This window comes from Achroia grisella, unplaced genomic scaffold, assembly GCF_030625045.1.
Source record: "Achroia grisella isolate CSIRO2021 unplaced genomic scaffold, CSIRO_AGI_Agris_v1 utg976, whole genome shotgun sequence".
NCBI classification, from domain to species: Eukaryota; Metazoa; Arthropoda; class Insecta; order Lepidoptera; family Pyralidae; genus Achroia; species Achroia grisella.
The window spans coordinates 2166117-2182290 of NW_026713078.1; the positions used below are offsets into that span (position 1 = coordinate 2166117).

Genomic DNA, 16174 nt, shown 5'->3' on the forward strand with positions numbered 1-16174 from the left:
CGGTCCAGCCATTTCAGAGATTAACCGGAACAAACAGACAGACAAAAATTATAGAAAATGTTATTTTGGTGTATGTACCGTATTTATATTCTTATGCATGTAGTAAAAAACGGTTATTTCAATATTATAAGACACTCCAATTTTATTTATTAGTATAGATGATTTCTATTTTATGATAAAAACATGTTAAAAATTGCATTCCAACATTTGATTAAATAGCACGTTAATTTTCAGAAAACAAAATTAATTAAGCGAAAGTTATTCAAGATAAGGTTTGTTTGCGATCGCAAATAGCCCTTTACTTTATTTAAAAATAAAATTTCAAATTTCAAATTTCGAACGTTAGGCACAGAACATCGATGATATTTTATATACCATTTTGCACTCCTTCTCGAACATTCCGTGGCGTCACTATTAAAATCAACGTACAATACAATCTAAATATTCTTTTTATTTAAATTTAAAACATATCAACCACTGCAATATTCCTCCAGCAAACAAGGTTTATATGTATAATACATGTATACACGCGCGAATCCGGGGCCGATAGCTAGTAAATAAATAAACGCAATTAACAAATGATTCAACAGTAGTTATAAGTTTAATTTATCGATTTCTGGGATCATTATAGGTTTGAAAGGCGTGTCATTGGTGTATGGGATGGAGCATTCGACACGCGTGGGTGTGTGGCCCGGTAGTGGGTTCAATCCGACAGTTTTGACTGCTTATTTAACGGTTGTTAAGTAGTTATTAACATGTATGGGATTCAGTCATCTATGTAATTTTACGGTGGCAATTTAAAACGCATCTGCCACTGTTAACTTATTTATTTATTTAAACTCTTTATCGCACCAGACAAAGAAAACACACAAAATGATATATTACATAAACTGATACAAAAGGCGGTCTTATCACTAAGCAATCTCTTCCAGACTACCAGTAGAGAAGGTAACATTAAGATAAGAAAAGGGTAGGTAGTGCACGTAATGAACATAAATATACATTTGTACATAAATAATCTATTAATATATATAATAAAATATAAACATACGTAAACATACATATACTTAATAATACACATATCTTCAGAAAATATGAAGGGAACTATGAGACAAAGAGGACAATATGAATAGATAATATAGAAAGTGGGATTTGACAGAGACTTTGAAACTAACAAGTGACTGAATACTTATTATGTTATTTTCAATTATTTATTTACCCGAAATCACAACCATTGTAAAGTAATTAAAAATTACTAATATTATAAACGTGGAAGTTTGTGAGTATGGATGGATGGTTGTTACTCTTTTACGCAAAAAGTATTGAACAGATTTTGATAAAACTTTACAGTAATATAGCTTATACATAATAAATAGGCTGTAATATAAAAATATATGAAAATTTAGAGAAATATAATGATAAATATAATGCAGACAAGCTGATCCAGCTAATAAAATAATAATTACAATAATGTACAAACACTAAAAGAAGGAGAAAAACATTTATTGACAACCATTATTGATATAAAAATACACATTTGACATAGGTACATTTTACATATATATATCCATACACATGCACACACACACACACACACATACACATATATATGTGTATGTGTGTACACATACACACGTAGAACAATTACAAAAAACACTATACAATCAAGGTGGTCGAAAAGTTATGCAATTTTCCCCAATCTGTATAATATTAACAGGATCATGATCATGATCACGTGTCTCAAGTTAATAGCACGTGTCGACACGTGTCTCAAGTTACAGGGTGTTCAAGTATGCACTACAGCAAATATGGTTATCTAATTGATAGCGTCGGTAGTCTAGCGGTTTACCACACCGCTGTACTTCCGATGGTCGCGGGTTCGATTCCTCGCACGGTACTAACATTTGTGTTTATAAGTATGATTATTTGTATCGGTCTGGAGTGTTTTCGATGTATATTATATATGTATTTACAAAAATATTAAAGTATTTATATCAATTGTCTAGTATCCATAATACAAGCTCTGCTTACGAGTACCTTGGTACTAGATAACATTGTATGGGCTGTCCAAGAAAAGAAAACCTACATGGATTCATTTACTTACTGGTGCTTCTATATAGAAAATATGATATACTAGCTGTGCCCGTGACTTCGTCCGCATGTCTTAGTTACCTTGACCAAATAATGATTGAATATTCAAACCCAAAATAGCCAAAGAAAAAGTTTTATCATTCCACTGACATTTCACTGACGATGACGATTTTCCGTACACACCTTCATCCCCTATTTTACTTTACTCACTTAAGGGTAATTTTTTTATAAACTTTGAATTTGATATTTATTTATATTTAATCAAGAGCTTCAAAAATTATGATATTTCCATACAAACTTTAATCTCTCCTTTCAAGTGACAACCCTTTAATCGCCTTAAAAAGTACCCTATATCTTTTCTAGACTATCCGTGTACTAAATTTCATTTAAATCGGTCCAGTAGTTTTAGCGTGAAATCGAGACAGACAGACAGACATAGTTACCTTCGTATTTATAATATTAGTAAGGAAGTATGGATAGTAGAATAGAATAGAAAATTCTTTATTCAAATAAACTTACTATTCGCTCCTAGAAACTATCATCCAGCAATATTTTCCAACAGTTTTTGCGTTAGAACGAGACAGACAGACAGAGTTACTTCGCATTTATAATAGTAAGGATTAATTAGAAAAAAAGACTTGTTAAATAGACATATAATTGGTAAAAATCACGGGATCTTACCACGTTTTATATTTATTTGCTGAGTTCCCGATATTTCGGTAGTGTTTCAACCACCATGATCACGGGTAAACTGAAGAGCAGCGGGTAGATGGAAAATGAAATCTTTTTATGGGCAGACATATACGTCTACCTTCACACGTCTTCGTTTGTTTCTACTACTGGAACTCGCTCGATATTCATCTCGGCAAACTGTATATGTTGTTAAAACAGTATATATTGTTAAATAGATTTTTTACAATTTATAACACGATCATGGCCACAGCACGTGTCTGTCACGCTTTCGCACTAGGTCACACGTGTCGGCGCGTGTCCCGAGTTACCCGGTGTTTAAGGATGCACTACACCAACTGCCGGGTAATTTGCTTTTTAAAGCACAATATAAACAAATTTCCAACGTTTGTTTATACTATATAATGTTATCTTATCTGTGGTTTATACTAATAATAAGCCCAGACAATTCATTTAGAAGCATCTAGTTCAGTGATTCCCAAACTGGTCTATATCCACACACAGCGGTCATCTTGTTGTTTTTACTTTATGTTTTTAACACTAAACTTTACTACAGTTAGAAATTTACAAAAAATCAGTACCAGGTATGAATGGGTCTACCCAAAACCGAAAAATATGGCAAGGGGTCTACGACACAAAAATGTTTTGGAAACCTCTGATCTAGTTTATTTGTCATAGGTTTTAGACAGTTGATAAAAATACTTAAATACACTTTTTTTGTGAATACGTACGTAATATATAAAGTAAAACTCAGGCCAAGATCTAGTGCCAAAATAAGCAGCTGTCATTGGTACTGGATAGCCGATATAAATACTTAGATACTTGTTTTTTATAAATATATATATAATATACATAGAAAATACCCAGACCCATACAAACAATCATACTAATTAATACATATGTTTTGTACCGTGCGAGGAATCGAACTCGCAACCATCGGAAGTAAAGTGGTGTGCTAAATCGCTAGAGCATTGAGGCTGTCAAAACAATATAAACAATCATGCTCATAAATGTCAATCATACAAATATTTTGCATCGCGCGAGAATCCAACCTGCGATCTTCGGAAGTAATGTATACATATAGCTTTGTAAAGTCATTTATTTTGCGCTATTCTGCGTGTTGTGTCAATCTAGATTGATTAAGTTAGGTGTTCAATATTTTCAGTATTAATTTTAATACTGAAAATATTGAACACCTAAATTAAATTATTAAATTTTTAAGCGATCTCTAACATACCACCAAAAATGAATAAATAGCTAAAAAAATACGATCCTAAAATCGTGAGAAAATTAGCTAGCATATTTCACACATTAGCACTTATAACATTTGTAATTGTATCCTAAAATGACACTTACAGCGATTAAGTAAATTCGTATATATTTTTGACTAATAAAATATAAAAAAACACTCTAAAAAATCTTTAATCATTATAAAATAAACACTTGGATAACAGAGCAGTAAATCCTATAGTATAAGCAATGAAATAATTAGTAAATAAATAAAAAAGTACAATATCCTAAAATCGTGAGAATTTTAACTACCATATTTCACACATTAGCCACTTATAACATTTGTAATTGTATCCTAAAATTACACTTATAGCGATTAAGTAAACTCATATATATTTTTCATGATACGAAACGGCTTCATACAGTTTTTTGTGCGACAAAAAGTGACACGCACCGTTTGAAGTGGGATGAACCAACAATTACACAATGTTTAAAAAGCTATCAATGTATGATAGGGTTAATTTTTGGACGTGTGAACTATACTGCCACTTGAATTAAGTAATATCACTATAATTTTATAATGAGGATTATGTTCAAGTGTTCATCATATTGGCGTGAGTTCGTGAGAATTTATATTTTTTTAAGAATAAACTATTATATATACATATAAATAAAATTGGAGTGTCTGTTTGGATATAATAACTGGCTGTACCCGCGACTTCGTCCGCGTGGAATTTAACTGTATTTTTCTAAACTAAAAGAATTTTTCTAAAAATAAAAGTAGCCTAAGTTATTCCTTATTACATCAGCTACCTGCTCCATTTCCGAGATTCGCTGGAACAAACAGACAGACAGACAAAAAATAGAAAAAAATGATATTTTGGTGTATGTACCGTATTTGCATGTAGTAAAAAACGGTTAGTTCAATATTACAAACAGACACTCCAATTTTATCTATATGTATAGATGTATAGATTAAGAACTAACTTTGTTTATGTATTTATTTGAGAAGAACAACAAAGAGTTTTTATTAAATTTAATTCATTAATAACTATGAATTCAATTTATTAAAAACTCTTTGTACTTATGAACTGAAATAATTATATTATAACTCAGAACAACTTACAGAGCGCCATCTAGTCCTAAGCTAAGCAGAGCTTGTGTTATCTTATACAAACTCATGTCAATTCACACAGCGCGGGAGAAAGAAATGTTTGTGTGTTTGTTTTAAACAAATCTTCGTGTCGATGCTCTGGAGCTGGAAATAGAAATAGAAATAGAAATAATCTTTATTCAAATAAACTCATTACAAGCACTTTTGAATAGTCATATTTTGATTCTACCACTCATTCGGAATGCAGATTCATCACAAGAAGAATGAGCAAGAAACTTGTGTGTTGCTCTTTTTAATAGATGTTTTTTTTTATATAAATAATTACAGTATAACAAGTAAGAGGCATGCGATAATCAACATAGAAGTCGCTACGCACTCATTATTAATGTAATCAGATAATATTGTCAGTGCTATGGATTTAAAGTTTTTCTATAAAAACATTATTATCGTTAACGAATTCTTCAATTTTATAGTAAGCTTTTTTGCAAAGGAACTGTTTTATTTGACATTTAAATCTTTTTTCTGGCAGATTTATAACATACTCTGGTATTTTATTGTAAAACCTTACGCAATTGCCATAAAACGAATTACTAACTTTAGCCAAACGACATTTAGGTAAAATCAGTTTGTTATTGTTACGTAAGCTTTTATTAGTGCAATCACTAACTCTTTTGAAACTGTCTATATTCCTTCTGGCATAGATGATATTTTCATAAATGTATTGAGAAGCAACGGTGAGGATATTTGATTCCTTAAAACACTCTCGCAATGACTCCCTGGAACCCATACCATAAATGGAGCGAATGGCCCTCTTTTGTAAAGTAAATATTGTATTTATATCAGCTGCTTTGCCCCATAACAAAATACCATACGACATAATGCTATGGAAATAGCTAAAATAGACAAGTTTAGCCGTTGCCACGTCTGTTAATTGTCTAATTCTTCTTACCGCATAAGCGGCAGAACTAAGTCGACTCGCCAAAAACCAATCTTTTGGCCAACATAATTCAGAAAACTAAAACATATATACTAATACATCTGTTTTTTTTATTGCGTATGAACTAATAACATCTAAATGCCTTCATATACTGCCATATCCATTACAGTATTATCAGGATACTACAACAGATTGAAGTTTTAGTGATTTCATTAAAGCCACGTGTCATGCACGTGACCGTCTCCAGATTGGGTATCTACATTAATATTTTTAAAATAAACAGTGCATTATCGACCAATTAGTCAAATGTTCAGGGTACATGCGACGTAATTAAGTTTTGAATGAAGTTTATTTCTTGAATATAGGTTCTAAAAAAAATCACAGATAATAAATGATATATTGATGACTAGCTGTTCCCGCGTCTTCGTCCGCGTGGAATATAACTTTATTTTTCTAAAATGAAAGTAGCCTAAGGTACTCAAGTAGCATAAAATTCTCGTGTCGCAGTTTTCGTTCCCATACTCCTCCGAAACGGCTTGACCGATTCTCATGAAATTTTGTGAGCGTATTGAGTAGGTCTGAAAATCGGCCAACATTTATTTTTCATACCCCTAAATGTTAGGGGTAGTCCACCCCTAAATTTTTTTTTATCATTAGACAAAATGTTTAGTTTCTATTTTTTTATGATACAACATACAAAAATACATACAATCCTAAATTTTCACCCTTCTATAATCAACCCCTATTTTTTAATAGCGTTATTAATTTATATGGCAAAACAACGTTTGCCGGGACAGCTAGTTATTATTATATTATTTCTGGCATAAACAAGGATGTAAGTGGTGGTCTTAAACCGCTACACCACCGAGGTCGTCAGACAGGTGCAGATTTTTATAATTGCCTAATCGATACATAACATCAGAGTACAGATGCACTCTCCACTTCAATGACGTCACTATTATCTTTACAAACAAACATACAAAGCTGCAGTTGGTTTTCAATCAACCTCAAGAGGTTGGGGTAAGTTTGGACAAAGTGTACCAAATGTTACAATAACTTTATAAGCCTCTATAGAGGTTTGATGAATTTATTTTTACATTCCAATTTAGTTTTTATAATTCTACTCAGAAAGTTCACATTACTTTATTTTTACCATAATTGTACATAAGCCTCTGTAGAAATTTACTGAATTTATTTTTACATTCCAATTTTAATTTTATTACTATAATAAGAAAGTTGATATTTCGTTATTTTTCCAATGATTGTACATGAATAATAGTTTTAAATAATGCTTACAACGTATTGTATTAAGGTTTATTTTGCAATAACTTTTCCATTGTTTCTTTTCAAGTGTTTACGGTCTATAGAAGGAATTAAGCAATTTATACTAGTATTCTACAATTGTAACATCTTTACATAGTATAAAATAAAGTCGTCATTGCTGTCTGTTCGCCTTTAACTTTTAAATTACACAATAGATTTGAATGCAGTTTTAGCAATAGATAGAGTGATTCAAGAGGAAGCTTTACATCTTGTTAATATTATAAATGCGAAAGTTTGTGGGTATGGATGGATGTTTATTACTCTTTCACGCAAAAAATACTGAACGAATTTTGATGAAACTTTACAGTAACATAGCTTATACATCAGAATAACAGATAAGCGATAAATTAAAAAGATATTGTGTAAATTGGGTGATATATAATGATAAGTGTGATGCAGACGAAGAAATTAAAAAGTATAAAAAAAACAAATTATGAATATATGTATAAATAATAAAAAATATTTTATAAATTATTATAGAATTTTATTACTATACATAAGTTAATATTTTGTACCCTCTGTCGGTCGGTGTAAGGAATGGAATTGTGTACAATGATCAATAATATTTCTATATCTACAAATACCCACGTATTTGCCAAATATTAAACCATTTGCAATGCCAATAAATGCTAAATATCCTTCGCCACAGATTATTAATAATTTATATTTGCTCACTGTCAGATGTGACCCTCATCACTCTATTTATTCGACCACTATAACGAGACATCTCATATCCATTGAAATACATTTCACAGACCCTTCTTATTGTACAACACGAGGGGCGAGGGAGGTTTAATTACATTGGGCATTTTTCTTATAATAATTTTAACAATTTGTTCTTTACTTCGTTGCAGTAAGGTTTATATTTGTTTAATTGGTTTGTTAAGTAAATATTTGAAATAATCAATTCATGGTGCTGCCGATTCATCTTTCGGTATTAGTGTTGTTAAAGTATGGAATCGATATTATTGGCCGTATCGAATTCGTTATAGGGTACTTATATATTTAATATATGACTACCTCAATGGTACACTGGTTTAGCACACGGCCTTTCGACCAATGTTCGGGTTCGAATCCTCGCACGCAAAAAACATTAGTTCATTCATGAGTATGATTGTTTGCATTGGTCCGGGTGGTTTCTATAGAAATATATTTAAGTATTTATATCAGTTGTCTAGTGCCTATAATATAAGCTCTTATTACCTTCTAGATCCTATTTTTATGTATGATAATGGAATAGTGCACCCGCCTGCGCTAACGATTTACGCTGGCGGGGCACCAGTGGAGGATGTTAAGATGAGCATGAGGTCAGGTCAGTTAGCCCATCGTGACAAATTCACTAGGAATTTATCACGATGGTTTCCAGAGGGAACCGCGTGGAGGTCAACCCGATATGGTACATTGCAGGTAATGGGGTCATGAGTCCACATTACTAACGATCCCCTTCCCCCTATAGATCCTAATAGATGGCGCTGTATGAATTGTCCAGAGTTTATATTATTTCGTAAAAAAGTTAAGGTGGTCTAACCTAACAACCTAGAATTGTTAGTAATGTGGAATGATCTCATTGCTAGCAATATACCATGTCAGGTTGACCTCCACGCGGTTCCCCTTGGAAAGCATCGTAATAAATTCTTGGCGAATTTGTCACGATGGGCTAACTGACCTGACTTCATGCTCATCTTATCATCCTCCACTGGTGCCCCGCCAGCGTAAACCGTTAGCGCAGGCGGGTGCACCACTCCATTATCACCCATAAAAAAAAACAACCTAGAATAGAATAGAATAGAAAATCCTTTAATAAAATAAACATCATTTAAACACTTTCAAATAGTCATAACAAATTTTTTAATCTACCGCTCATTCGAAATGCTGTCTCATCACAAGAAGAACGAGCAAGAAACTTGCTTGTATTATATGGCCTAGAATCTAGATACTTAAGATACAAAAATTACAATAAAATGTATATTCGCTGAGATAATTAAAAAGGTATTTTAAATTCAAATATTTTATAGTTAATAAAACGAACCCCACTAAGTTTAAAAAGCAAAACAAACTTCAATATTGGTTTACCGGACTGAATAAACACTAACCGCTGCCCCAGGCGCCGCCCGCACTGATGAATATTAAACAGACACAACAAACAGACAGTCAAACAAAGAGGCAATTAGCCTGAGGCTACTCGGACATACGATATGAACATGTGGTTTATATTTGATTAATTCTTTAAATTAAAAAAAATGTGTACTACTCCAGACTGATTATATAACTCTAGTCTGTCTGTCTGTCTCTTACCTTGTCATAATCATAGGCATTTATTCATGATACAATAATACAAATGTGTTTCAATATAAATAATAATAATATCTCAGGACAACTTACACAGCGCCATCTAGTCCCAAGCTAAGCAGAGCCTGTGTTATGGGTACTACACAAGTGATATACAATACATAAATACATACATACATACATTATGATACTTTTTTTTTTGTAAATCGATACTTAATGTATTTATATCAGTTGTCCCATAACACAAAAGAAGGAAAAATACATATGTTGTGAATAGATCAAAACATAAAAAATTAAAACGGAAGAAAAAATGAGCATACATACCAACAAACACAAATTAGTAAATAATAGTTCTTCCACAACAGAAGCTCTGCTTAGCTTCAGACTAGATGGCGCATTATATTTGTTTTTCTTTTTAATTATTATTAATTAATTAATTTATAAAATATAAGTAATTTATTATTATTAATTAATTAATTGTCTTTCATTATAATTATTATTATTTTAAAGACAATTTATACATCAACTAGTTAGTAATAATAATAACGGCGGCAACGATGTAATAATAATAATAATTATTATTGTGAATGTATAAATTGTCTTTAATTATAATAATAATTATTATTATATCGTTGCCACCGTTATTATTATTACTAACCAGTTGATTGGATTGCTGTAGGGAGGGGGTGAAATCAGAATTTCGGGAGATTTCCGTAGATGCGGGATTACTTGTTGATTGTAATGGAAATTAACGATCTAGGGGAGATACCGTTAAGCATGTCATTCCGCTATTAATATGCGGTGTTCGATTACTTCAAATTAATGTGGTTTTTTTAATGGGTGGTAATGGAATGCACCCGCCTGAGCTACGGTATACGCTGGTGCAACACCAGTGGAGGATGATAAGATGCTTCTTGTCATCTACCACTGGAACTCAAATTTAGAACAGCAGTTTTACATTTGACGTAAATAATTAAAATGGAAATAATTTTTATTCAAATAAACTTAATATAGTAAATAACGGAATGACTGCGAATAGAGATGAATGGAAGAGAAAAACATATTACGCCGACCCCAAATAAATCTGATAAGGAAGAAGCAGATGATGATGTCGATGATGATGAAACTTAATATAATTAAATTTATTTCTATAACAATTATTTCTATATCTTAATCAATATTTATCATTATTTGCGTTAGCAAAGTGCATTAGATATTTGTTCTTAATAATTCTATTTATTTATACACTTTATTGAAACTATTACATACAAAAAAATAATTAAAATAGTAAATATACAAAATTGATACAAAAGGAGGTTATGTCGCTAAGCAATCTCTTCCAGACTATCTTTGGGTGGATAGAAAAAATAAAAATAAGGAAATGTTAGGTGGTGCAGGTAATAAACAAAAATAAATATATATGTATATAAATATACATAACATAATGAAATTTTGTACACATGTTCTTGGAGGTATTAGAATGATTTACTTTTATTAAAAAAAAAAAAACCACATATTTTATTATAAAATAACAAAAAAATAAAATAACAGCATTTCACTTGCTATAAAGTGTATTCATCATATTGATAATTGTAATGATGAAATTGTAAAAATGTAATGAATTTCTATTGTAATGAACTCCGATACTTATTTAATGGATTCAATGCGAGCAAAACCGCGGGTGAAAGCTAGTATTAACATATATAATACAACATATGATACATAAGGTGTATAGTCATCGCCATTTTACCTATCATTGTTTGTTTATTTCATTATTTGTGCATTGATATTTTAATAAATAAATGAAAGTAAGGAATCTATTTTCTTCTATAATGAGTATACCAATATAATTTAAGCCTATTCACACATAAAGCAATGCAACAAGCGCGACAGTCGACAATGCACCCGAAACTGATGGATTATCACGGCTTGCCCCGGGGCTAAATACGGCCATACTGCGATGGGGTTGGCATGTTGGATTTGTTGGTACAAGCCACTAGTCAACCTAAGGATATTGAATGTGTTAAGTCTATTAAAAGTTATTATTGTTAATTTATTTTATCATTTACTACCATGACAACCGAATGCTTGTTAATGTCGTTGTATAAAAAACACAAAACTGGCATAACTTAGTTATATGTTTATGTTTATCCAACAAATATTTAATATATTGTGTGTTTAATATTTAACTCTAATAAATTAGTACTAGTTGGTAGTTTGTATTTACACATTTCGACTTAAAAAATTAAATTTACAACGATTATTTAAAAGAGCAACACGTAAGTTTTTGCCTGTTTTTCTTGTAATGAGACAGCTTTTCGAATGAACTGTAGATTCAAATTCAAATTTAAAATATCTTTATTCATGTAGATCTATTACAGACTCTTATGATATGTCAAATATACCACCAGTTCGGAATGATTTCAAGATGAGAAAAACTGACAAGAATCTCCGCTCGTATTCTTTTAAAATAATTATACATGTTTACAATAATACAGATTCATTTGAATTCAAATTGGGGAGAATAAAGTGACTATCAGCATATGCTGTTGCAAAAAACAAAAAATCGAATCAGTGATCGCAACCTGAACAGACCAGTCCCCACAAGCAACAACCGTTCACGAGTATGACGGAGAGATTATATTTTTTTTTACCATCGACAGTTAGTTTCAATTATTTATGTCGGTTAAAGTTAATAACCCAAATTTATTTCGGAAGTCAATTTCCTGCCACTGTTTTGTAAATCTCTAATGGCAAATAACCCGTGACGAATATTGATTTGTTCTAGAGGAGTATTTTAATTTGTGTGTTTGTAAGTTGCTCTGTATCTACTTATATAGTTTTTTTTTTATTAGTTAAAGAAGTAATACACGAATAAATTATTCTTTTTATTGTTATAAATAAGAGATTTATTGCATTTTCATTCATTGCAATAGCAATCAAAATTGTAATAGCATATGCTGGTAGTCACTGTAAACATGTACAACCATATTTGAAAAGAATAATAGCTGAGTTTCTTATCAGTTCTTCTCATCTCGAAATCATTCCGAACTGACGGTAGATTTGACATATCATAAGAGTCTGTAATAGATCTACATGAATAAAGATATTTTGAATTTAAAACTAAAATCCTTAAAAAAATATAATATATTAACTAAAATATATTATTAAAAGGTGTTGAGAGCAACACATAAGTTTCTTGCTTATTCTTCTTGTGATGAATCTGCAGTCCGAATAAGCGGTAGAATAAAAAAAAACTTGACTATTCAAAAGTGCTTATATTAAGTTTATTTGAATAAAGATTATTTCTATTTCTATTTCTAGTATGTCCTATTAGGCAAGGTTCCGAAGATACTGGCAGCGTTGAACTTGAATTTGAATTAAAAGATATAATGATAACTGGTGTAAAAGAAATTACAATTTCTCATACTACTAATTTTGAAGTCTTTTGCTACGACATCCACTATTTTAATATTTAATAAACTGTAAGCTAGTAAAATTATAACTAAACACATACATTATATTACAAACCGTTACGAATTTTCAATGCAAACATTAGTTTACGTAACTCGATCCAAACGGGTGCCCCCTTTCCACTATTCGCCTGTACCACCTTTATTCCATAGCAATAAGAACTGATTTCGTTAGTAATTATGTAGGTCGATTCCCAAAGATTCCGAACAATGGACATTCATAGGGGTGCGACTACCATTCACAACTTTTCGCTCTTTAGCGGCCATTGTTCCAATTTGATTTATATTCATTTCTTTTATTATTACTCAGTAAATCAAGTGTTCAGCTCTATATACGTTTAATTGGGAGTTGAGCAAAAAATCGACGAACTCAACTGTGGTTTGGGACCATTAACTGGTATAACAGAACGTTTTAGCAGCATAAATTATATGAATACTTCTATTCTATTTTATTATATATGTTGATGCTTTTCAACAGTTATATTCTAAACCAGTGTATCCCAATCATCATTCCCTACATTAGCCTTTCTAAAACATTAAAAAATTGAATTGTTCATTTAAGAAACTTAAATAATAGGTAGGTTTTAGGAACAAATCACTAGGAAATTGTTAATGAAATGGTAAGTAAATTTTTAAGACATGTAATGAAAAATTAACACATTATATTCACATTCCATATAATTTTAATAAAGAGTCCATTTTCGAATTGCCCTCTTAATAATAAATTATCCCCTTTAACAAATGTTATTTTAGCATCAAAAATCCATTGTTGAAATTATTAGAAACTTACACTAACATTGTTGAAAATCAACGATGAACCTTTTACAAATTCGGAAGGTTCACTCCTATCATGGAAGAGAGCAGAATAAAATAAAAGCAAATATATCAAAATAAATTTATTTAAAATTTTACAATAATGACTAGTTATAAACTTTGGTATATCCAACTTAAACTACGTATAAATCCTTACAGTTATTGTCTTTAAATTCACATTATCAATTCCTTCAAATATAAAAATTAGAAAATATAGTGACTAGTTTTTTATACACATCATTATACATTGTTAGAAATATATAGAATAAATTAAATTTGAGCATTTACTACATTATTGGTTCTGTTATAAAAATTTCTATAACATCTTTGGTCATTATAATATGAATTATTTTGACCATAGTAATTATCAATAAAATGTCTCTCGTTATATCCATACATAGAATTGGTGTATGGCTCGTAATTACTTGAGTAATCTTCACTTCTTGTCGGTCTTTTATTTTTAGCATTTTCAAAAGCGGTTTTAAATATTTCATAGTTTGTATTATTGAAATATTCTTCTGAACCATTATGTATATTTGAATTATAAGTGTCATTAGTACTTTTACAAGGTGAAAATTGTCTTTGATTATAACAAGTTTGTTGAATTGTGTCATCTCCGAAACTAGAGGGATTTGTAAAAAATCCACTTCCAGTCGTAGATGTTATGCAATTGCCGCCTTTATTGTTAACCGAAACTGTAACATTCCCAACATTTATCAGTACACCCTCAGGAGTCTGCATGAAATTAGACCCATTCGGAAAGGGTCTACTGAATCCTTGAAAACATCTATAACTACCATCATTGTTATATTCCTCAGTTTTATTGGGTACAAGAAATATTTCCCTAAACGCATCTTTGGTTATTTTTTCACCTGTGATAGAGTAATTTTGTAACTTTTCGTAATTCAAAGCATATCCTTCAGGTGGTATTTGTCCAGGATTTACATTATCTAGAGATTCTAAGGTTTGGCTAAGAGCAAAAATATAATTATGTGCAAATCTTAAGGTCTCTATTTTTGTTAGCTTCGTGTCTTCTGGAAATGTTGGTAGAACACACCTGAGCCGGTCTAACGCTTCATTTAACATATGCATTCTGTTTCTTTCTCTATCGTTAGCCTTCATTCTTCTATTCCTCTTTATTTTCATTATTTGTGTTGGACTTTTGGATCTTGTCACCCTATTCTTGCCATTAGCATATTTTCTTTTCGGTTTATTTGGATCTCTTGGTTTTCTTTCTCTAGATTTTATAGGAGTTGAAGTATTGTTATTTTCATGCATGTTTTCTTCAAATTTCTTCATGTCCACTGAATCTTGATAAGAGTATTCGTAGTTATCAGCAAATAGTTTCCTACGGACATTGGGTTCTTTTTTGGTTGGTGTGAGAGATACTCCCAAATCTATAGTATCATTTTTTATGGGTGTGCTGTTAACTGATACTGGAGTAGCCGATGAATCTACGTAGGACCTTTCAAAACCCGAATCATTGCTGCAGATACTATCGTTAAAATCGCAAAAATCTTCAAAACTAGTGCTGAACATTTTGGAGATCTGAAAAGAAAATAATATATTGTCAATAATTTATGATAACATATAACTAGTAAACAATAACTTTAGTGATAATAAAACTGTATTTTTATTAAGACAAACTAATTAAGATTTATTAAGTAATTAACCAATTTATTTAAAAGAGCAACACGCAAGATTCTTTCTCTTCTTTTTGTAACGAGAAAGAGACGGAATGAACGGTAGATTAAAAAAAGAGTTTCATGATGAGCAACATTTTCTTGTTTAATACAAGATTTTGCTTTGTATACTATTTGATCAACTTATAGAATATAGGAAAATACGTATAAATGTATATAGATGGATGCGAACGGAATGGCTGTCTAGTATAAAGTGATTCAAAGATATTGCTATTTAATTGTGTATATCCTTTATTTATAGGCAACTTTGTGATAAAGTAATCAATAAATAAAAATGTTAAATATTGCTGGATGATGTAGAAGCGAACTACCGTTCTCTCCTAGAAACGATGATCCGATTTTCTATTCAAATAAAGTTACTAGAAGTTAAAACTTACTAGTATATTTGAATAGAAAATTTTCTATTCTATTGTAATATCTCTTCTGTGATTCTACTATCCTTACTAATATTATAAAGCGAAAGCAACTCTGTCTTTCTGTCAGACAATCTATCTCGCTGTTACGCCTAAAC

The 16174-nt window shown here is 30.9% G+C and overlaps 1 protein-coding gene across 1 annotated transcript; it reads right to left on the reverse strand.

Annotated features, from left to right (window-relative positions):
* Positions 1-14230: 14230 nt before the first annotated feature.
* On the reverse strand, positions 14231-15499 carry LOC131854302 (basic helix-loop-helix neural transcription factor TAP). Its single transcript, XM_059205401.1, has one exon. It carries the CDS (start codon positions 15497-15499, stop codon positions 14231-14233), a length of 1269 nt encoding a protein of 422 aa, XP_059061384.1.
* Between the last annotated feature and the right edge of the window lie 675 nt (positions 15500-16174).

Excerpts from the sequence above, each read along its gene's own strand:
- LOC131854302 (XM_059205401.1), bottom strand. The coding sequence starts at position 15,499 with ATGTTCAGCACTAGTTTTGAAGATTTTTGCGATTTTAACGATAGTATC.